The sequence below is a fragment of the Ambystoma mexicanum genome, chromosome 8, assembly GCF_040938575.1.
Source record: "Ambystoma mexicanum isolate Mex_15411 chromosome 8, UKY_AmexF1_1, whole genome shotgun sequence".
In the NCBI taxonomy this organism is placed as follows: domain Eukaryota; kingdom Metazoa; phylum Chordata; class Amphibia; order Caudata; family Ambystomatidae; genus Ambystoma; species Ambystoma mexicanum.
In genome coordinates, this window is record NC_090929.1 from 1,673,978,653 (window position 1) to 1,674,001,652 (window position 23,000).

General features: G+C 49.3%; 1 protein-coding gene across 1 annotated transcript in view; it reads left to right on the forward strand.

The window, feature by feature from the left end:
* Positions 1-22,788, forward strand: part of WDR11 (WD repeat domain 11) — a 1,001,187-nt gene extending 978,399 nt beyond the window's left edge. Inside the window, exons 28-29 of the mRNA XM_069611952.1 lie at positions 10,638-10,717; positions 21,705-22,788. Coding sequence (XP_069468053.1) covers positions 10,638-10,717; positions 21,705-21,886 — 262 coding nt within the window. The 3' untranslated portion in view covers positions 21,887-22,788. The remainder of the gene's footprint in view (positions 1-10,637; positions 10,718-21,704) is intronic.
* Positions 22,789-23,000: the final 212 nt, after the last annotated feature.

Below are 23,000 nucleotides of genomic sequence, written 5' to 3' on the forward strand. Positions count from 1 at the left end.
GAGTGATGGAAACAAGAGCAATAGGAAAACCTGGAAACAAAGTGTCCCTGGAACATGGCAGAAACACGCTGTGAATTAACGCCAGGTCAGTCCCAGTCCCAACAAAGACCCTGAGGTGTGGCAAGAGAACCCTAATGAGGGGCTTTAATATGAATCTATTCTGGCTGTCTTCAGGGAAGAATCTAATCGAGGCTGTAAAACAAGCTTTAAGAAAAAACATATTTTTGACAAACTTATTGCAACCAAAAAAGTCAGCTATTTCACGATCTTGGGTGCCTAAAAACTCTTCCAGTACTAACAAGGTTTCTGGAAAGGAAGAGAAGAAAACAATACCGAAACTGGGTTACCTCACACACAGCCATTCTATACCAAAATGATGGAGAATGTATGATACACACCTTAATGACTAAAAATTCAAGGAACCTATGGTTACTATTAAATGATGATAAAGAAGAAGACAGTGGCTGATTACAACTAAACCCAATACACGAGTCTGGATGGGTTGAGCACTTTGAAAACCTCTTTGGCCAAAAGACAGATAAACAGATTACTGGATCATCTGAACAACAAGATCTGTGTTCTATTGAGTTCCATAGAGCAGAAATTAGAAACATCATCTCTAAAGCAAGCACTTGACGAGCCCGGGCCCGGGCGGCATCACGAATGCCATGTTAAAAGAAGCGCCTGAATTATGGACTGATTTCTGCATGGTCCTATTTAACAGAATCACTCCACTTGCTAGAATACCAGCTCCCTGGGAAAAGGGCAGTAGTGGTCCCTATATTTAAAAAAGGGGACAGACTAAACCCCCAAGAACTACCAGCGTATTTCACTCCTGGACGTTCTAGGAAAAATCTTAAAAGAAGTGTTGTTGAAGAGATTAAAGGAGTGAATAGCGAATTCAGAAATTAACGAAATCCATCTTACCTTGGATGTATGGACAGTGTTTCTTTTTTTCTCTTTTTCTCTTTTAATAAGTAACTCTGGCTATGGAATGATGTGGAAATCAAACGTTTTTTGTAAAACTTAAGGTTTAATAAAAAGAAGAATAAGAACAACAGCGCAATCCTAGTGGTGTTGGGTCAAAATAAAAGGGCCTATACTAATGAACCTATTGCCAATCCTTACCTCTATATACAAATGGTGTGGGAAACAGAAGAAGTGTTCACAAAATGATATGTCAGGATGTTTAGGGATGTTTAGGGCCTGCCTTCCCCACGTTTTCAGCACAGGACAGGACCAGGCGCTACACTCGAGCTTAGCCACAGTCTCTGACTTCTCCAGCACGAGAGTGCAGTTCAAACATTAGCATCGGGGCCTTCCGTGCCCAAGTCTCTTTGCCTTTCAAAGTCTCTGATCTGGCAGCCATCCTCAGATTTTTACCGCACGTTCAAGTGTTGGGAGTCCTCGTGCTGTAGCTCTCGAGCTTTTGCTGCGATTTTGCGCTTTTTCAGGAGATTTTTCTCATTTTTCGATTAAATTGAGCCTCAAGCTCCCCTGTTTCTACATCCGATCAACAGGGACCCGTTTCGGAGTTTTCTACGCCCCTCAAGGGTGAAGATTTCATCGAGTTACGCTTTTGGAGGATTCCAGAAGTTCCGAGGCCTACCACGTTCATGGCCCAGGAGAAAGGAAGCTCGACGCCCGGGAAGCTGTTCAGGACCTGCCCTGGATGCCAGCTTCAGAATGTGTTCAAGGAGAACAAGCATTCGTTATGCCTCTACTGTCTCCATGAGGACAAGACGCACGTGGAGAAGGACTATGCGTTTTGTGGGAACATGTAGGAGCGGACCATGAAGGATCGCCACCTCCGTCTCGCCAACTGGCTGGAAGGGAAGAGCCCGTCAGGCGAGAAGAAGAAAAAGAAGTCCGAGCGGTCTTCTAAGTCCTGTGAGGGCGCCCCGGCGACGGGGGCAACAAAAGGCCAAGCACCGCGAGTCCGCGGGCACCGGGAGCGCTGAACGGTCAGGCTCCTTGGCTGCCAGGCAGGGCGCATCCTCCCCGGCGCCATCAATCACGTGCCAACGCTCTGGCTCGGATAAGAGGAAGTCTGAGAACCCGGCGAAGCTTCTGGAGAGGCCCCGGTCGATCTCGAAGATCCCGGCAGAGGGGAAGCGAGGCTCGGACCCTCCCCCCCAAGGTGAAGGCCCCAGGCGTACAGAAGGTGACGATGGCCTTAATTCACCCTGCTAAGACCTCGATTGAGGATGTCGCAGCGGCCCTGGCTCAACCTGTGGAGGCTACGCCAGTGGAGGCGACCTCAGGATCCAGAGTCTCCCTGCCACCCCGGAGGGAGTAGTCTTTCAGGCCCATTGAGGAGACGCCGACAAAGTCCCCGTTGGAAAAGGAGGGGGAGGGGCAGGTGGCCAATCGTGGATACGAACACGACCTCTGAAGAAGAGCTCATCGAAGTCGTGGAGGAGGCCCAGCCCATCGGGAGGGATCCCGACGAGGGCGACGACGAGAGCGACGGTGTCGCCGACGAGGTTCCTCAAGAGCCCTCGCACCCATCGTTTCCGGTGCCGTAGGACACTTCGGTGGCCATTTTGTCAGCGATTCAGTCTTTATGCTCGGAGATAAGGACAAGGTTGCCCCTCCCCCCGACGGAGGTACCTGAGCCAGACCCGACGGGGGAACCGGAGCCGGGACCTTCGGAAAGTGCACCGCATAAGAAGAGGACGACTCATCCTCAGCCACCTCTCCAACCTCTGCAGCCTGCTCTGCCTTCCCCCCGGTCTACTACCCATGGGGATGATACAGGCACGGACATGGCTACGACAGGTACAGATGACGACGGAGGCGATGACGGGCGTCGCCCCCTGCTCGGGCGTCCCCGCCCAACGAGATTGGATCCTTCCATGCCATGATTTCCATCATGCCCAGAAGAGAAGAAGGAAGGATTCCTTTTCCAACGGCGCAAGGCTAGAAGGAAGACAGTCCTCGCCGTACCACTTCTTGATGACATCTGGGATGAGGGGCTCGCCCTCCTCAAGAACCCTGCCACGGCACCTGCAAAGAGGGACCGGTTCGAGAAGAAGTACCGGGTCCCCGATGCTGTCCCCTTGTGCCTTCGGGCACAACCTACCCCGGATTCGGTCGTCTCGGCGGCGGCAAAGAAGAAAGCTGGGGGGGCATCGGCCTCGACATCAACTTTCCCGCCGGACGGCAAGGGCAGGAAGCTGGACACGATGGGACGACGGGTCATCTCATCCGCAGCGACGACTATCAAGGCGGCCAACGCCCTGGCTATCGTAGCCCGCTACGACAGGGAGTTGTGGTTCAAAATCGCCCCTCTATTGAACTTCCATCCGGACGCCAAAAGGGCTGAGGCCCTTGAAATCTTACAGGAAGGTGAGATTGCTTCGGACCACGCCATCACGGTGGCAACAGAGATCGCCGACACCGGTTTCCGTCAGTTGGGCAACAGCATTTGCCTGAGACGACGAGGATGGCTCAAGGCGACAGATTTCCGCCAGGACGTACAAACCAAAGTTTTGGACATGCCCTTCGACGGGAACAACTTGTTTGGGAAGGCGGTTGATGAGTCCCTTCAGGCTATCAAGACAGACACGGAGACTGCCCGCGCACTGGGAGTGCTCCAACAGCGACGGCCGTCCTTTCGGAGCTTCGGAGGCAGACAAGGTACCTCCAAGACATCCGGCAGTGGCTCCTCGACGTACCTCCAAGCGGCAAGATCTTCGTCTCAGGAGGCCTACAGGGGACGCGGCAAGTCAGGGAGGTCAAGGAGGCAAGGCAGCCTGCAAAAAAGATTGAACCGACCATGGGGTCGGACCCCCGCCGAAGCACCCCGGTGGGAGGCCGGCTGGCGAGGTTCGTCAGCGTGTGGGAGTCCATCTCCACCGACCGTTGGGTGCTGGACGCCTTGGCACAAGGGCACGCCCTCAAGTTCCAGAAGAAATGCCCTCGCGTTCCACCCGTGGCCAGGAAGGTAAATCACGTCCCTCAACTACTGTTAGAAGTAAGGGCGATGCTCAAGAAAGGTACCATCGAGCTCATCCCAAAGAGGCTTCGGGGCTCCGGAGATTACTCAAGGTACTTCCTCGTAAAGAAGAAGACAGGAGGATGGCGTCCCATCCTGGACCTGTGTCATGATGCCTGCCCCCGGAAGACCAGACCAGGCCCAGCAGCCCCAGAAGCAGGCATCATGCCACTTGGAGAATGCCCAAAAGCCCCAGTTAGGGGCTGTTTGGGTACAGTCCTGGTGCCTATGGCGCCAGGCTCATAAAGATAGTCCGTCCTGGCGCCATGGGCGCCAGGCTCATTATTGATAACTTACCTGAAGCAGACCATGCTGCATACTCACCTGAGGCAGACCATGCTGCTTGAAGACTCAAACCAAATGAGGCTTAGGAGGGACTATTTTACTGAAGGGACTATTTTGTTACTTGGGTGGGGCTGTGGAAGAATACTTACCTGGATCTTCTTCCAAGGCTATTTAAACCACGCCCGGACAGCCACACGTGCTTCGCGTTATTCTGCTTGCTTCAGCGTAACGCTCACCGTGTTTTCAGCAGCTCCAGTCTTCAGCCACGCCCGCTTCAGTCCCGGGACTCCTGAAACAAGAAGACAAAAAGGATAAAGGTTAGAACAGGAGTTTTAACTTTAATCCTTACCTGGATCCTGATCCATTTCGCCACGGAACTGAAAGACAGAAGTCTTTGAAGCATCGCTTCGCATTCCTACGGCGCCGCGCTGAACTCACCTGCTTGGCGGTACTTCAGCATTCCATCACGCTCTCTCCATCTCGCGGCCGCCCTCCGACACCTAAGGAGACAAAGACAGCAAGGTGAGCAAGGGGACTCTCTAAGGCCATACAAGCTACCCCCAAGGACAGTCAACTCTGCTTCATCGCCGTACCCCGGCCCCTAAGGGGAAAAACACAATAGACTTACCTGAATCTTACCGAGTGCCATTTGGAAATCTTCGAGTGGCTTAATCGGCAACTTGCAAGGAATCGGACAGAGTGAAGAGCAGACATTTGAACTCTTATGAACAATTGGACTTTAGAGTCAATACTGGAACTCCCCAATTCCTCTACGCCAGTGAAGTAACTGGTCATCAACGCGCCCCTGCGGTCGACGCAGGATGGAGAGCTCATCCCTCCAAACCATCAGGTGAGACTAAGGAGGGGACATCAAGAGTGATCAGTGGGAAGACAACGGGAGTGGGGAAGGTGGGTTGACACTCAATTCCACGGGTGGTTAATTCCTCTTCTCCTTTGCAGAAGAATTTTCTTGCGAGCCAGACAAACTAGGCTGAGCGGGCCAGTCCAGTCAGTCATCTCAGCGCTACACGTCACGCTGGTGGAAGTAACAGCGGCCCAGTTCCGGTCGACGCCCCCGTGGGAACCAGGTAAGCGTAACAACCTGCGACGACTGAACAAGTACATCAAGGCACAGAAGTTCCGGGTGGTCACCCTCCAGCACGTGCTGAGGCAGCTGGAGGAGGGCGATTTCCTGTCGTCGTTGGACTTAGAGGATGTGTACTTCCACATCCCCATTCTAAAAAGACACCGAAAGTTCCTCAGGTTCGTGGTCCAACGGTGGCACTACCAGTTCAAGGCCCTCCCGTTCGGATTGAAGTCGGCACCCAGGGTGTTCACCAAGTGTCTCCCACCGGTGGCGGCGCGGCTGCGCCTGCAGGGGATCCACGTCTACCCCTACCTGGACGACTGGCTCATCCGGGCAAGGACAAGGGATCTTGCCATGGAGCACACTGCGAAGACCGTCCAGCTGCTCACGAACCTGGGGTTCTCCATCAATTTTCCAAAATCCCAACTGGTCCCGTCGCAAGTCGCCCTGTTTCTGGGAGCCAAGCTCGACACAGTGGCACGGCTGACCTCACCGTCGGAGGAAAGGATCAGGACCATCCTGGGCAAGGTGCAGCGTCTGCTGGCCACGGACATGGCCAGGGTAAGATCGATCAAGTCCCTCCTAGGGATGATGTCCTCCTGCATTTATCTGGTGCGCCTTTGCAGGCTTCGGATGCGCCTCTTACAAGAGTTCCTCGATGCCCGCTGGGTCCAGTCGACGGGCAGCTTCGAGGACAGGATCCCACTCAACGAGACGTTCCGTCAGGCGATCCGGTGGTGGGGTACCCGCTCTCATCTGTCGGCGAGCACGGACTTTCAGACCCCAGCTCACCAGGTGACGGTGATGACGGATGCCTCCCTGGAAGGTTGGGGAGCGCACTCCGGAGATCTTCACACGAGAGGCCTTTGGCTCCCGAAGGAGAAGTCACTTCACATCGACATCTTGGAGCTCCGCGCAGTGTTCTGGGCCCTCAGGTCTTTTCTTCCGTCCCTCAAGGGCAAGGTGGTGAGGATCTTCACCGACAACACCACCACGATGTTCTACATCCGGAAGCAGGGCGGAACCAGATCCCCTGCCCTATCCAAGGAAGCCCAGGATCTGTGGCATTGGGCCATCGCCCAAGGGATGTTTCTGGTGCCTTTTCATCTGGCAGGAATAAAAAACACCATCGCCGACTCACTCAGCAGAGAGCTGCGCTCGTGCCACAAGTGGGAACTACGCCAGGATCAAGTGGATCGACTCTTCCGACGATGGGGCGAACCCCAGATCGATCTCTTCACGACGGCGGCAAACTCCAAGTGCCGGAGGTTCGCCAGCAGGTTCCCCAGCTGAGGAGGATGGCCGATGCTTTCTCGTTCCCCTGGGACGGCCTATTTCTTTATGCGTTCCCTCCGCTGCCGTTGCTGCTCCGGCTCATCAACCAGCTCAAGAGGTCCCAGTGCAGGATGATCCTCGTCTTTCTGGACCTGTCGGCGTCCACACCAGTCAAGCTGCCGATGGATGCGGATCTTCTCTCCAGAGAAGGAGGCGCCATTCTTCATCACAACCCAGAGTCGCTGAACCTGCAGGCCTGGCTCCTGCAGCACTAGAGTTTGGAGGGTACGACATCCCAGCCGACTGCAGAGAGGTTCTTGCAAAGGCCAGGGCGTCCTCAACTCTCAAGTGCTATGGACATAAATGGAAGAGGTTCTCTGTCAGGTGCCGTGCACAGAAAATTAACCCTCTGCGGATCAGGGCCCCTCAAGTATTGCCGTACCTACTGTCGTTGGCCAAGGCTGGACTAGCTCACGCTTCCATCAAGATACATCTGGCCGCCATCTCACGATACACCAGAACTACGGGACGGGCGTCCTTGTGGTCTCATCGGCTGGTGAAGGAATTTATGAAAGGATTGTTCCGATCATTCCCGCCGGTGAAGGCCCCTGCCCCGGTGTGGGAGCTCAACGTGGTGCTGACCAGGCTCATGGGAGCCCCATTTGAGCCTATGCATTCGGCACCGTTGAAGTTTCTGTCGTGGAAGACAGCATTTCTCGTGGCCATCACCTCCGCACGACGAGTGGAGAGATCCAGGCCCTATCTTGCAAGCCACCATACTTGACTTTTCACGACACGAGGGTGGTGCTGAGGACGCACCCCTCCTTCATGCCCAAGGTGCCGTCGGTCTTCCACCTCAACGAACCATTGGTGTTGCCAGTTTTCTTCCCGTCGCCTTTGTTGCCGGCTGAGAGGACTCTGCACTTGCTGGACATAGCTAGAGCGCTGAAGTTTTACGTGGACCACACAAAGAGTTTTCCGAAGATATCACAGCTGTTTGTAAACTTTGGACCTGTGAATCAAGGGAAGGCTCTCTCGAAGGCTTCCATTTCCAGATTGCTCTCCGGCTGCATCATGCACTGTCACCGGTTGGCAAACCGACTGCTGCCCGGCTGTCCGAGAGCCCACTCGACCAGAGCGATCGCTGCTACCACGGCATTCCTATCTGGTGTGCCCCTGCTTGAGATCTGCAGGGCTGCGACGTGGAGGTCGACGCACACCTTCACGAGATTCTATTGCGTCGATTGGGACTCCAGGGAGGAGTCCAGGGTCGGCCAAGCAGTGCTGCGCAACGACAGTTACAGGTAAGTAACTTGTTCCTTCTCCAGCATGGGGTCTGGCATGGATTCACATGCTCATGAATATAAGAATACATAGCAGTACACACATGCACAAGCACGGGAGGTGGCAACAGGCTCAACATTAAACAATACAAAAAACTCAACATTAAGCATCACTGACCTCCTCACCAGGCTCACCTTAAGCGAACAGGTTCTCCAGCATGGGTCTGGTATGGATTCACATGCGAACCCTCCCGCCTACCCCTCTGCGGCTCTTCACTTGGTCATACTGCCACTTTATGTGCTACCAAATCTGAGGATGGCTGCCAGAGGCGGGGCTTAGGGAGAGGGCAGTCATTGGCTGGGGGCAGTATGACCCAGAGACCAGTGATTGGTTACTACTAGGAAAGACAGATCAGAAACTAAACTGATACTGATTTTTTCTATACCGAGGATTCCTGGCCTGACCACGGGGAATATTCATGAGCATGTGAATCCATGCCAGACCCATGCTGGAGAACAACAGTTACAGGTAAGTAACTTGTTCCTTCTTTGTACCCAACCCCGATTCTCGCAGATTAGCAGCCTCTGTCTCCCTGGAAGTCGTCTTTTAGTTTCTGCCAATGCAATTTGGGCAAATAACCTCCTGTCAGATTTGAAATCAGAATCACTAGCATGGACTCTCAGGAACCATGAAGTTAGTACAGCTTGGAGAGGAAATGGAACTGAACACTCTAATGTAACAGTTTCGGGTTCCCCTTCCTCCCCTAGTGTGTGGGAGGGGTGTTTAGTGCAGGAGATGTGATGTTCTGTGTTCATTCTCCAAGTATGTAGATTGGTTCTGAACAACAGGCGTGTGATGTTCTGGGACCAGAACAGAGTATGGATTCGGACTGGAATAATGTAAGAACATACAATGAGGTTTGTGCCACACTGAAAAGATCCCCTCACTCCTCAGCGAATGTGGATTCCCTGGGAATAGGAAAACTGACTCTTAGACTGTGACATGATGTCCTTCTTCAACTTGCTTAGCCATTCCAACTAAAAACATGTGAGGCACTGGAGCAGTCCTAAAATAAAAAGTAAAACAAACAAGATTCTAATTGCATAATATCAAACTGACGTCCTTAGCATGTAATAGAAGGTCTGTGGATGAGGCTCAGCGAGTCTCTGGGTCCTGGAATAGAAAGTTTGCAAGAAGCCCATTCTTGCTGGTGTTCATCCGTTTATGCTGAAGGTTTTGCGACGCAAAGCCGTGTTCACGGTGGCCATCTTGGTGGGGGCATGGAATGGAAACAAAGGGTTGCCATCTTGGTATGGTTCTGGGCTGAATACTGCTCACGCTGCGTTGATGCCAAGCAGCGGCCATCTTGGGTGAGGAGACTCTGGTAAGATATCACTGTGTCCAACGAGGCTGCCACAAGCGTCCAGAAAGAAGGGAACTGTGGCGGCCTCGATTAGGTAAGTTAGTCCTGATACTTGCCCCTTCGGTGTTTCAAGAGATCATGTAGAAGTTAATCAGTGGTTTTGATAAGGTGATTATATTTTGGTTGGAGGGATCACCTTGGAAGAGCGTAATGAACACCTGCTAAAGGTTCTTCACAAGTCCAAAAGCATAGCTTGACTGTGATAAAAAGAAATGTTTGAACTCCAGGTGAAAGGAAAAGACTATCTGGAGCACTGATTTCAGGTGGGGTTTTATGGCTAAAAGAGGATGTAGGAAACACTCGCTGTTCCTGGGAAGGCTGGCTTTATCAGAAGTTCATTCCTAAATGAGCAGAATAAGTAGGAAGTATGAAGAGTCATCTTGAGAGTTCCCTGCTGCTTTCCTACCTGTTGCATAGAGCTGTTTGCAGAACAGGGTCCTTGACCAAGTGTTGCTGCATTTCAACCACAGAATGATTGTGAAAGCAGTTGCATGCCTATATCTATGTTTAATTGTCATATTTACTTAGGCACGCGCTCTGTCTGTGAGGTCCTGCTTCGTACCATCTGGCGGAAGCTACTGATTCCTTGGCGTGGGTTGATTGCTGCTGTCTGCTTTAGTTTTGTGCTGTTTTCTGAGGGCAGTGCCCGAGTGTCTGCTTCTCCCGGGAGCAGCGGGCGATTGCTACCTCTCCCAGGAGGAGCGGATACTTGCCTAGTTCTTATGTCTGCTGAAATCAGTAGGTCACTGGTTTGCTCATACTTTTCTTATTAATCATGTAGTAATTGATTAACCCATCACTTCCTGACAAACAGCAGGTGAATGATTTGTTCCTGCCTGTAGATAATTGATCATTAAATATACCTCCTGGGAGCAGTGGTATTTTCCTTTCTCGGTAGCCCCTGAGTACAGTGAGATTTTTGTTCATCTGAGCACAGTTAGGTAATTATTCTTGCTGACTGTTTTAAGGACAGTCATTAATGTTCTTCTGTCATGGAAGTAGCAAGTGATTGCTTTTCCCTTACCTTTCCTGGGAGCAGTGACTGGTTGATTTGCTCCAGACTACTCTTAGAGTAGTAAGTGTTTGTTGTAATCTGTGCCCCTCCAAAATCAGTGAATGGATCATTGACCCCTTCCTGTCCTCAAAGCAAAGTGTGATTGATTGTGATTGATTGGTGCTTGGCTGTCCTGAGAGCAGTGGGTGCTTCTTTTGCACGCTGTGGCTGCGGCGCAACACGTGCGTTCGGCCACCACCTCACTTTTCTCCACTGTGTTTTTCCACAGCATGCGTTACTTTGATCGCGCTGCCCTCTTCATTGATGCCTGTCTGGAGTATGGAGCAATCCAAGTGAACGAAGAGAGCAATATCCTTTCTGTGTTCATCTGTTGTACGTCTTTGCTTCACCTATGCCATAGTGTTTAAGAAAAACATTACAGTATTGATAAAATATTGTAACTGATGAATTGTAAAAGGGGCACAAGCAATTTTAAAAAGTGTACCAGGAGACATAAATTAATCAAAATATTTTAAACCATCAATATGAATAGACCATGGTAAAATAACACAAGAAGTGCTGAGTGTTTCTGTTTCGGCCCACGAATGGAAGACCTTCGATAATACTAGTTGCCCTTCTACACAAGGCACTACTAGCTACAGTTGGGAACAACCCACCTTCTTCAGCACCATTTCATTGTGATGTCTGAAATAATGTGCAAAATCAAATGCCACTTCCTGATGCACAACAATCACTTGTGAAATCTGAAGAATAGTCCTCAGGTCTACTGTTGTTACAATTGTTTGTTGTTTGTAGGTTTTACAAATCTAGTTTCGTTACATGGCAGTTTAATCTGTTCCATGTCGCATGTTGTATAATTTCATAACTGTTTTCCTTAGATGAATTGTTGTCCAACTGTGTTTGCTTGCTATCATTTTAGATTAGTGGTTGCCATTTTATGAACTGTTGCCCAAATGTGTTTTGCTCCCTGGCATCCTAGATGAATTGTTTAGCCTAGATAATTGTTGTCCAACTGCATTTGCTTGCTAGCATCTTAGACAACCACAGGACAGTTTGCACGGTGGTCCTCCTGACACGAAGCAGGTGCTTGGTTGCGCATCACTAGATCTTTTCTAGTGTCGTGTGGGCAAGAAGGTGGACTTCTGCATATGTTTACTGCATGTGTTTGTGAACAGCACCCCAAGTCCTCAATGAGCTTACCTCTCTTGCATCTTTCGTTGCCACATTCTGTCCCAGAACGTAGAGGCACCTTGTGTCCTAACAAACAGTGAATTTCCATTGTGAAACAAGGACATGTCTTAGCGATTGCACTGCTATTCCTGTCATCATTGATAGCTGTTGTCAAACCACAAGGTGAAATGCTGTTTTGAACTTTCAGACCTGCTTGCACTCATCCATGTGCCCTCTAGACCTGGTCTTCGGTGCTTGGGCTCTTCAATGCATTGCCTTTCTCCCGCAGATTCCTCATCTGATAGATATCCTCATCCACCTCTGCTGCTCGGAGCATAGTGGACCTCAACTCGGTTGTTGATTGTCGAGCCATCTTGCCTGGTACTCGTTCGTCGGCTCCGGGAGGGGTGTCTGGTGTGTTGTATTTATACCACGCCACTATGCCCCATACCTCGGTTCCTTTTTTCTACAAGCTCAGCACGCTGCTCCGAGGAACACGTTAACCGAGTCTTCGACTCTTCTTGACGACATTTCGTCATATATTTTTCTAAATCTTATGCCCGCAATATGTCCGCCCCGCAGATTTTGGTTTTCAAATGGTACACGGAGTGCCACTTTCAAATGTCGCTCACCGACCCGCACAACGTATGTCTGTGGTGTCTCGGTTTGGATCACGAAAGAAGGGTGTGCATCATACTTGAAAATTAACCTAAAGTCAGTTTTTTTGAGTGGACAACGAAACTCACGTTAGGCCGACCACCTTCAAAATCCCCTGTGCGGTCGACCGTCCGGTCCTCCAAAGGCGAGACTGAGGGGCCTACCCCCGAAAAAGAGCCATCGACAGAAGGCCAAGAAATGGTCACACTTGAGGACCCACTCTTCCTCATCACATAAGAAAAAGCGCTGTCACCATCACCGGCACAAATACCACTCCTCTACAGAGAAAGGTAAGCCCTCGGCTGGGCCAACCACTCAACCGGATTGGGAGGATTTTGAAAGCCAAATGTGGGCTATGTTTCAAAAACAAGCGGCTACAGGTGCAGGTATGTCCCCAAGCAGCAGGCCTCAGTGGCAGCTGCGGTGTTCGGCACTCCCGATCCCATGCAAGCCCCTTTGCAGACGCCATTGATGTCGGAGAAGCCTACAAGCTCGATGCCAAAAAGGAACATCAACCTTTCGATGCATGAAGGTGCAGACGTTCCCGACATCTCGTCGGTGCCCAAGCCCCGTTCGCCAGCGGCCATTCCGTCGATGGCGAGGGATAGACCCGTGGCACCAACCATTGGTGATGGATCCTATGCCCCACTCTCCAGGACCGGATTCTTCAGTTCCATGGCGACCATTTTCGCCGCAGGTCAGGGAGTTGACCAGGGTGGCATTGATCCGATGTTTACAGGGTCTGGAAGCATCGATTATTTCAAAGATTGAGCATATCTTTTGGCACTGACACAAGGGCTCCACAATGTAAGTGGGCTAGATACCTCACCAGAAGTGTAATTTCAGCAGGGTCAGCCCTACACCGATACCCATGCTAAGTTTAGGTCACTGGTTGATAGGATGGTAGACACTCTCGGGCTAAAAACCACGGCAGTGCCAACCCTGGGTTATGGCCTAACAGACATCTTGGACGAGGGCCCAGTCACAGAAAGAAACATGCTGCTTAATCAGGCAATTGTAGATGCCATACCCTCTTTGTGGCCGCATCCCTGCTGCATACCCCCGGCCCCCTCAGACATTTCTACTATGATGGGAAGGTACAGGCCGGCAAGAGGAGATCCATCATTCCTATTGTAGAGTGTTATATGCATGCCTGAGTGAGTGGTGATGTCGGTGTGGAATGTTAGCATGGAGCCCTGTGTGCCTGAGTAGAATGTTGTGTGGTTGGGGATCTGACCTAGGCAGTTGATCTAGATGTGGCCTGGGTGGTGGGAGCCAGTGGGCTCTCCACACGATCTCTCTTGATGTAACCTGATTACCATGATGTGGTCCTGAAGGAAATAAACCTGTGAACTATACTACAGAGCAACATCTTATTGGGAAACCTACATCATAACACAGAGGAGCAGCTGCATGCCTCTGCAGAAAACCCCGCCCCCTTACCTCCTATATGCTGGAAGCCTGAGATCATGCCGTGTTTGACACTAACAGTTGTGACAATACTGCAGCATATATGTGAAAGAAGATACCCGTTGAGACAACCCTATTGAATGTATCCCCAAAGAGATGACAATCTGAGGGAGGAACTCTCTGAAGGAATATAAAAAAGAGCAAGAAAAGAAGCCTGTGATGTCATAAGAGAGTCTGAATGGATCCTACAGAAACTAATGACGAAGTAAAGAATCGAGTGAACTCTTAAATATAAAAAGAAAGATTACACGTGCACAAAGTGTTGCAGAGAATCTACCGATCAATGATTGTACATATGCTGAAACGCAAGGTAGACGAAGTCATAGAAGCTGGCTATACGTAAGGAATAGAAGGCAGGTAAAGCCACGGATGTACAGGAGTTGGACATCGTTATCATGATTTTTTAGTAAACCATGACCCATGAAGAAGACTGGGAGAATTGTGTTGCAGCAAGAATAAGCTGAAATCCTGGAGGCTGTCTGGCCTGAAGTCAAGTCTGAAACAGCCAAGGTCAGCTATCTATTCTAGACAGGAGTAAACGTCCAGAGAATGAATCATCCCTTGTTAAAGTGCAAAGAAAGAACACCAAGAGTGCCAAGTTAATTCATTTAAGACATTTAAAACATACAAAATGGACCATATCGGGGTCTCCTGTCATGTGAGCCAAGGATGAAAATAGAGATCGAACTTGAGTCCCATTACAACGATAGTGAGTGCCCGCACTCCCATGTATTCCCAGAAACAAGGATACTTTGCAAGGCCAAGTTCAAAGACAATCTTCAGAAGTCTTGGGTGATGGAATGCTGGGCTAGTTGCGTGGGGAGATAGTTTGGCCCATCTCCTTGCACCTGGGTCTGAGTTTATGTGCTGCTAAGTGAAGCCAACCAATTGTAGGGGTCCATATAACAAAGGACCTTATAGTTTGAAGACCAATAGGAAACCGTGTACTTGATGTTTTTAAAGATGACATGTTTTAGAGGTCGGCATAAATTGCCCACCTGACAGTGGGCAGCCAATCACAATCCTAGTCCCTATATAATGTGTACTTGGATGTTCCTCTTAAGCCTATCTCGATCCCCAGGTTTTCTATTTGTCACGTAGAATGATGTCACCTCTGATGTATTTTTAGTATAAAGTGTATGTTGTGTGAAAAAGTCATTGAGAGAAATCGAGTGTACATCCGTTGATGTTCGTTGTAACTCCCTGTTTTAGATAATTGTTAATAAAACAGTACTTTGCCATCTTCCTGAGTTGATTCGGTTATTTGACTCAGAGTTAGTCTGTGAACCCATCCATTCCATGCACATTCCTAAATGGCCATAAACTCACTATCTTCTCACCCTTCTCCGGAAGGCTGTGTTGTGCAGGCAGCCACAATCACCACCAGACTTGCAGCCTCTACCTCAAATCTGCCCCCCGGACAGAGAAGGCAAGAGGTTGGACACAATGGCCAAGAAAGTGTTTACTTCTGGCAGCATGGCCTTGAAGACCACCAACATAGCCTGTGATTTCGATAAATACTCATTTGGCCTTTTGAAGGCTATGGGGCAAGTGGCCCAATACATTCCCGAAGGGTGGTCACGTCTCACTTTGTCACTCCGCGATTCTATGGCAAGTGTAGGTTTCACATTGTTAGAATTTACACAGCGTTCCCCTCAGTAACACAGTTCACTTCACAACGTGTCAAATAGTTTCAACTGTGTGAAGGGATTTTTGGCTTGACCCTTGTATGACCACTTTGACGTCTCACAACGGCCTCACCTAGGGCCTCTTGGTTCTTGCAGTTTTCTCAATGCGACATATCCTCCTGGTTCAGTAGCAGGGCATTTGTTAGTCTTTCGAATGAGCACCCAGATGGCGCCGGACCACTCTAACATTGATACCTCAGTTGTTCACAAAGACCTTTGTCTATTATCTTCTTTTCTTTACGCAAAATGTTGCCACTGCAACCTTCAGTTTAACACAGTCCGGTCCACTATCAGTTTTTCCGCCTCACCGCCTGAGCTAAACTTGTTGGCTTTTCATCTGCTGGAGTCCAGAACAGTACCAAAGTGGCGAACTCTCTTCCCCGCCCTGGCTATCAGTGTGGGAGGGCCCCGTGCAACATTGAAATCTGTCACACTAATCTCCAGCTGCGATTCCCAGTCTTATGATTCTTTCATCAAAGGGTTTGTGGGTCTGGATTGAAAAGGGCAAGGGCAATTCCCTCATTGTTGTCCTTTCGATTTCCACCACCTTTCTCCTTTACTTGAACTGCCGTCCCGGAATAGCTGCTTCATGCGTTCGGCCTTACTAAAACTGTGCTCTTGTGCTCAACCTTTTATCGCTGTGGGGAAGGGAAAGGGCCGTCAGGTGTGTGTAGTTATCGGCAATTGCCTGACTTTGCCTGGCCCTTGTTTTGGGACATGTCGGGTAAACGGCTTTGGAGTTAGTTTGTTGTCTTTCGCGGTGGGAGAAAGTGTTCCTGTAGGAAAAGGGGGTGGGGGTAGAGCTTCTAAATATCCTACAGGGTAGGATGGGGAAAAGGTTTTGTAAGGAAGGGGTATCGCGTCTCGCCCTTCGGTGTCCCACTTCCACTCCCCAAAGAGGATCCGATAGCGATGGCTGTGTCCTTCCCACCTGGATGACAGATCCCCGGGGACTAGCAAGTGAGACACCTTCAGGTTTCTCACAGTAGTCGCATATCGTTCCTACCAAAAAAATTATCTCAATTTTTACTGTTTATTGATACTTAGAAGCCTTGTTCCAAAATCGTTTTTCATATCATGGGAATGTTGTCATTGTTAAGTTTAACTGGCTGGTTAGCCTGGTCTTCCATAGTTTTGCTCTACAGCAATCAAGCGTGGGAAAAGGTGGAGCTGAGGTACGGGGCTTAGTGACGTGGTATATATACGACGCCTGACATCCCGTCCGGAGCTGCCAATCAAGCACAGAGCAAGACTGATCAACGGCCTAGTCGGGGTCAACTATGCCCCCTGTCGAAGAATTTCCGAGCAGCAGAACTGGATGAGGATATTTATCGGATGAGGAACCTGCGGGAGAAGAATCCATAGAAAGAACATTACGGTAAGTCATTTCCCCTTCTACTTCCTTGTTTTATCATGCCAGGACTGTAAGGACCATTTCTGCTTCCCCCAAACTACAAATGAATCCCTAGCTTTAGAAACCTCTCGCCATTGGGAGTTCAGGTAACTACAGTCGGTGTATTGTCTAGTTGGTTTTCCTACTGTCTGGTCACTCACTATTTTTTTGCCCTTTCTTTTGCAGTTTGGGGCTGGAGTTTGTGCTATCCTTCCCCCAACTTTTCTAGGCGAGTTCTGGCAGAGTTTTCTTCTTGAATCTTTTGAGAAGGTGGGGTTGGGGGGGGGCGGGGATTGATGAACGCTTTTTAGTTTGGGCTTTTAGTTGTCACTTGCCACACCTATAAGCTGAAACTATTGCATTAGAGTACAGATAGAAAAGAATGGCATGTCAGGAGGGGCACACAGCCTGGAGGTGTGGTTTGGTTATGTCCCCTCCCATTGACTGCCCATGACTTTGCTAATGCCGGCCCAAAACACCTCCTCATGGAACTCTTTGAGCTTGCTTCAGTCAAGCCTTACCAAACGTTGCAGTCAAAGTGCCTGCCAGTGTTTTTCCAAAACTGTCTTCCGAGAGTTAATGATTTAATTGGAGTTGTAAACCCACTACTGCTTCAATAAAAATGTCTTACTAGGTCTGTCTTCAGCCACTCGATTTATACGCACTCTGCATGTCCTTCAGTGAAGTCCTGTTGAAATAAAGCATTGGCAAAGCCAACAGTTCTGGCTTGTGAATAAGTATTAGGCATTTTCCAGGCATTGCTATGAGATGCCCAGGTACTCGCACCATTTTGCATCTGCTACCTTCAATGGGTAGTTAATACCACTATGGCGGTACCTGGCAAGTGCCTTTCCCGTGCCTACCCAAAAGTGCAAACTATTGCCATTGCCAATGCTTGTTCTAAATAAAGGCTGTGTAACACTTAAAATGCTTGCAAGGGGCCGGACCATGCCACACATCCCAAACGAGTGATAGGATTTGAAGAAGTAGTGTTCAAAGTTTCTAACTATGAATCGTAATATAAGCTGGATGCGCGGTAAGTTGATGCACAGTATTTGCGGTAACGCGTACCATATGGTTAAGGAGACCACCCATTAAAAAGGAGGCACCTGCTAATATCAGAGAAGGGGAAGCGCGCTGCCACCCCACTGGGCTTATATGGCGAAATCTCACAAACATAGAGGCCGCATTGGAGGATGAATTGGATGTGGAAATAGTCTGTCTGATTTATAGTCATCTGATTAAAGCACCCAATACATACTATGGGAATGTGTTTTGGTTTATTAACATTGACGTGCAGAGAGACAAGTAGCCTAATTGTACACTTATAAATTAGTAATTTGACTAAACAGGTTGACGGAATCTACTGCATTGAACAAGTTGGTACTCTAAGAGAATGTGTCATTGATACTTGATACTGATTGAGAGATTCTGAATAAAGATTCTGAATTATTTTAGCCACCCAAGGATGATCCAAGCGATTCGAAACATGTACATGTTGTGGCCGACATTTTTTAAATAATACAAACAAAAGAACATTATCATTTGAACACAAATATACATATTCTAAAAAAGAATGTGACCAAAAATTGATTTTCCAAAAAATATATTTCTTATTGTGGTGGTGCCCCCACAATAAGGAGAAAATAGCCTCATTGGACAGCAGGTGATTAGCTGTTCTTCTGGATATATTGACTAGACCCCGACCAGGAGAAATGATTGCGACTTCCACGTAATGAGAAAAACAAAGTGCTTATGGTCTACCCTAATCATTTCCTCTTCTTGCTCATCAGTGGACCCCATCTGCCTTGTGGCTCCTCTCTGCGAATCATTGCTTAATCTTCATTGCCCCATCGTCTCTGGCTCTCCTGCTATAGGCTTCTCGTTTCTCTATCCACTCCTATGCCTCCTGCGACACAGAGGAGTGAAGTCTCGTCACTGGATTTCACCCTTAACTTTGCAGGAAAGGGTAGTCTGTGATTGACTTTTCCAGTACCTTTTATTGACTTTCTTTTAAGACCTCCACTGCTTCCCGCTTGGTTGGTGCATATGTACTTTGGAGCAGCCCATTTTCTGGGTCCCATCTACGTTGTTGCCTGCAGAATGCAGTCTCTATCATGGGATGTTTGATGGGATGTCTGGAAGATCAGGTGTGTTGAACTTTTAAATCTCAGCCATTTTGTTGATTGTGCAGTCAGACCTCTGGGGGTTTGCCCGTATATTCCACGATTCACCCGTGTATTCCCCATCGTTCACTTCCTTCGGGCTCTTTGCTGCTCTGTGCTGTTCTTCAGGTCTATCACTCGAATATCAGTCTGTGAAAAGCTCCAAATGTGGCACTGTGGTAGATCAGAATCAGGAGACAGGGTGGCAGTTTGACTCAATGTTTCTTTATTAGATCATATAATGCCTAAGCGGTCCCTAAGCCAAAGAGTCTCTGCACTATGAAGGAAAAACCTGAAAGGGTGCTAGTCAGCATGTCTTAAAAAAAACAGGAAAGGTCCTCTGTCCAGAATCCTATGCTAACCTGAGGTCTGTCCCTATCACTAGACAAAGGTCCAATTAGGGCACTTGCCCAACAAAATCATGGTGGTTGGTTTCTGACCCCACTCTTGTGTCTCTTTATCAGAGGGTGCTCCTTGCCCAGATATACAGTTCAAGCAGGTACATTAAATGTCTCTTCAACCTTTCCCTGAAGTACCTTGAATGTCTCCAACATTCCTCCCTTCGGGTTTCTTGTCAGTGTGCGCTTCATCTCTTTTCCCTCTGGTCTACCAGGGTTTAATCTCAGTCTCTTGTCTTATTTTTCACTTGGGGACCCCTGGCTCATATCCTCTCTCTGGGTGCTCTCCTTGTTTTCCCCACCAAGGAAACTCCTGGCGCTCTTTTCAGCTGGGAACCTCCTGATCCTTAACCTATCTTGGGGTTTTGCTCCTCTCACCCCGCCTCGGGGGGTCTGGTTCCTCTCACCCTGCCTTGAGCGCCTGGTTCCCTCACCACATCTTGTGGGTCTGGTTCCTCTCACCCTGCCTTGGGGGGTCTGGTTCCTCTCACCCTGCCTTGAAGGTCTGGTTCCTCTCACCCTGCCTCTGGGGGGGGGGTCTGGTTCCTCTCATTCTCCATTGGGGGTCTGGTTCCTCTCACCCTGCCTTAGGGGTCTGGTTCCTCTCACCCCGCCTTGAGCACCTGGTTCTCTCATCACATCTTGCGGGTCTGGTTCATCTCACTATGCCTTGGGGGGTCTGGTTCCTCTCATTCACCCTTGGGGGTCTGGTTCCTCACGCCCCACCTTAGGGTCTCATTGGGCTTTGCTGCCCGCCTCCAGGTTCCCCAGAGCCACTGCATACCTCTGGTTTCCAGGCAGTGCTCCTCGGCAGAGTCTGTGAGTTCAACCAACGTGGTGCTGCCCCTTCGGCTTCTTCAGGGTGTTCTGCAGTGGGCATAGCTTGCCCTCTCTTCCCCCTGGCTCTGGCAGGACTTAGGTTGCGGCTTCTCGGCACGCCAGTTGTCTGCGTTTTGGTCGCCGTTTGCTCCTCAGTTCTTTTCTGGGCTGGGCGCTTCTTCTCCTGGCCCGGCAGGGGTTGTGAGCATTCCATGGGCTCTGCCACGGCTGGGTCCACCACACTTGCAAACACTTCCTCTATCCTGCCACTCCTCCCAGGAGGGGGTTCCTGGGCTTCTCCAGCTCCGCGGGTCTCTTCTCTGCCTTCCCAGTTCGATTGTCTATTTATCTCCCACTCTGCTAGGGGTGGAACTATCCTCGGTTCTCGTCCCAGGCGAGGACAGCGGATACAAAGGGCCAGAAACCATTCCAGCCATTCTCACAGGAAGTTTCAAGTCATCATACAGTTTAACTCCCATATAGCCAACAAATACATTGGGATTTGGAGATAAGGGAGCATAACTTGTATTCCTTTCTAGGGATTTCCTGGTGTGTAAGGGGGGGCGGGTCATCACCCCCAGTGGGATACCGCTTGCCCTGCCCTCTAAGGAGTGTTAAGCTTAGCAGGCTCACCGCCCTAATCCCAAAAGGATGGCTCCCCCTTACTTATTTCTAGATTTCTGAAAAGTGTCTTCAAAACCCCTCTCCCATCTCATCTTTGGGGGACCTCTCAATAGTCTTGTGTGATGTCTGCCATTCATATAGGTCTGTCTACTGTTGTAGCTCTGATCACTAATCTACTCAAGTTCCCCTATCATGTATTTGTAGCTCCTCTACCCCGCTGCTTGATGTGGCCTTCGTTTTGTGCGGATTGCTTAATGCACTCTCACCTCTGATTTTGGCCACCCTGAGTTGAATGCAGTATTCCTATGAACACTTGCAATGGACTGTGTCAGGAGAAAGCAATAATGATCTGAGATGAATTGCAAATCTAATTTTAATATAGAGCATTTGATTTGTGTTCCCCAAAGTTACAACACACACTCTATGCTTCCTCTAGCCTACTCGTACCTCCATATTTGCTTCCTCGACGTTTAATCCAGAGTTGGCAAGTGCTCCAGTTCAAAAGTGGGTGATTGACTCATTCTATCTCATTTCAGATTTACCCTTTATCAGAACGGTTTGTTTTATTATTAGCCATATTAATAGCATTTCTACCATTGAACTTCAAGTCCTGGTTCTTTATGCACGTCTTACCACCCACACCGATCATGAGCGACCGACTCGGCCACGGTCGTCGCACGAGTCAGAGTCAGAAGGTTTGTGGATACCACATTATCAGTACAGATGGAAAGGGTCCTGAGGGGTCACCAGCGATGTGATCCTCGCTGTTCAGTTTCAGAAGGCTCCCTGGAAGTCCTCAGGACCATGCATGCATTATACATGGCATCCCCGTGCACGCGCCCGGATCCCGGCACCGGAGAAGGTAAGCAGCTTACATGGTTTGATTTCTTGCTCTTTTTGCATAGCCCTGTACCACCGAAATGTGCACTATTTTCCTTAATGTGGCTTTACATAAACTGATTCAGGCCGTGTATGCAGATTATGCCAGGACGCTGAGGACGCTGAGCTTCCGGCAAGGAGCCCTGCGGTTTGCCTCCAAAGCTGGGCCCGCGGGGAAGGATTTGCTGGACGAGCTTCATGAAGGAGAAAAAGCTGAAATGACACAGAGCCCCTCCCCAACACGTGGGCCGTAGTGGGCTCACATTCCAAGAGCATGGAGGCGGGGGCACCTTGGTGCTGTCGGTCATAGACCTGGCAGATTGACTCTCCGGTGAGGAAGGTCCATTGTGTGGAGGCTGCATGTGCGCAATGTGTAGCCATGCGCATGGGCACAACCCAAGCAATGTTTACTTCACAAAGAGAAATGAACGTCATCACTCAATATCGTTTCTCCCACATGGCAAACATTGCTGGTTGCGTGAACTGAAAAAACGATTTGTTTCTTCCACACCATGCTTGCCCAACTTCCTCAGGGACCGGGACATTCCACCCCCTTCCTCTCAGAGGTTGATCAAATCCTCATAGTGCGTGTGGGTGGGGGGAGTGGCGGATGTTTCCAGAATCTGGCACTCTATTCTATTCTTATGTGTGTTTACTTTCCAGGATCACTGCCTGTCCGCTTCATAGTTTACACAATTCCTTTTTCTTAATTCAGAAATGCAAAACAAATCACAAAACATGATGGGTTTTCTCCTGTGGAATTGTGTTCCATGATTGATTACAACCATCTGCGATGCCCACGGCTTGAGCGAGGATTTAGGAATGCTTTCAAACATCTGGGATGCCCACAGCATCAGCGTATGACCTTGGAATGCTTGCAAACATCTGGAATGACCACGGCATCAGCTGAGGAGCTCGGATCACTTGCGTTGAAATTCCAGCATAGAGATTTAGCGTTGAATGTCAAGTTGCGGACCTCCTGCTCACGTCCACACATCTGTACCACTCCATGGTAAGGTGTCACAGACAGCATCACAAACCCAGACTTTTTGGTACTGTAGTTCAGTCCAGTCCTTCTTCGTAAATTTGCTGTGGCAGTAATTTGCCGTTCACTGTGCAATATTTGTGTTGTTTTAATTAAATATTTTTGAAGTTTGTTCAGCTTACAGTTTGTGTTTGAGATGTGATGTTTTTTGGAGTACTATGACATGACATCGTATAGGTTTGGAAGATTTTAACTTAAGATTGCTTTACGGTGAGTCCGAGAAGCATTATGGCTGTAGACGTTGTCACACCATGAACTTGTAGGAAAAGCGCTACCATCTAACACAGTCTTCCAAAGCACACATTGCCTTCTTCCTTTCCTTT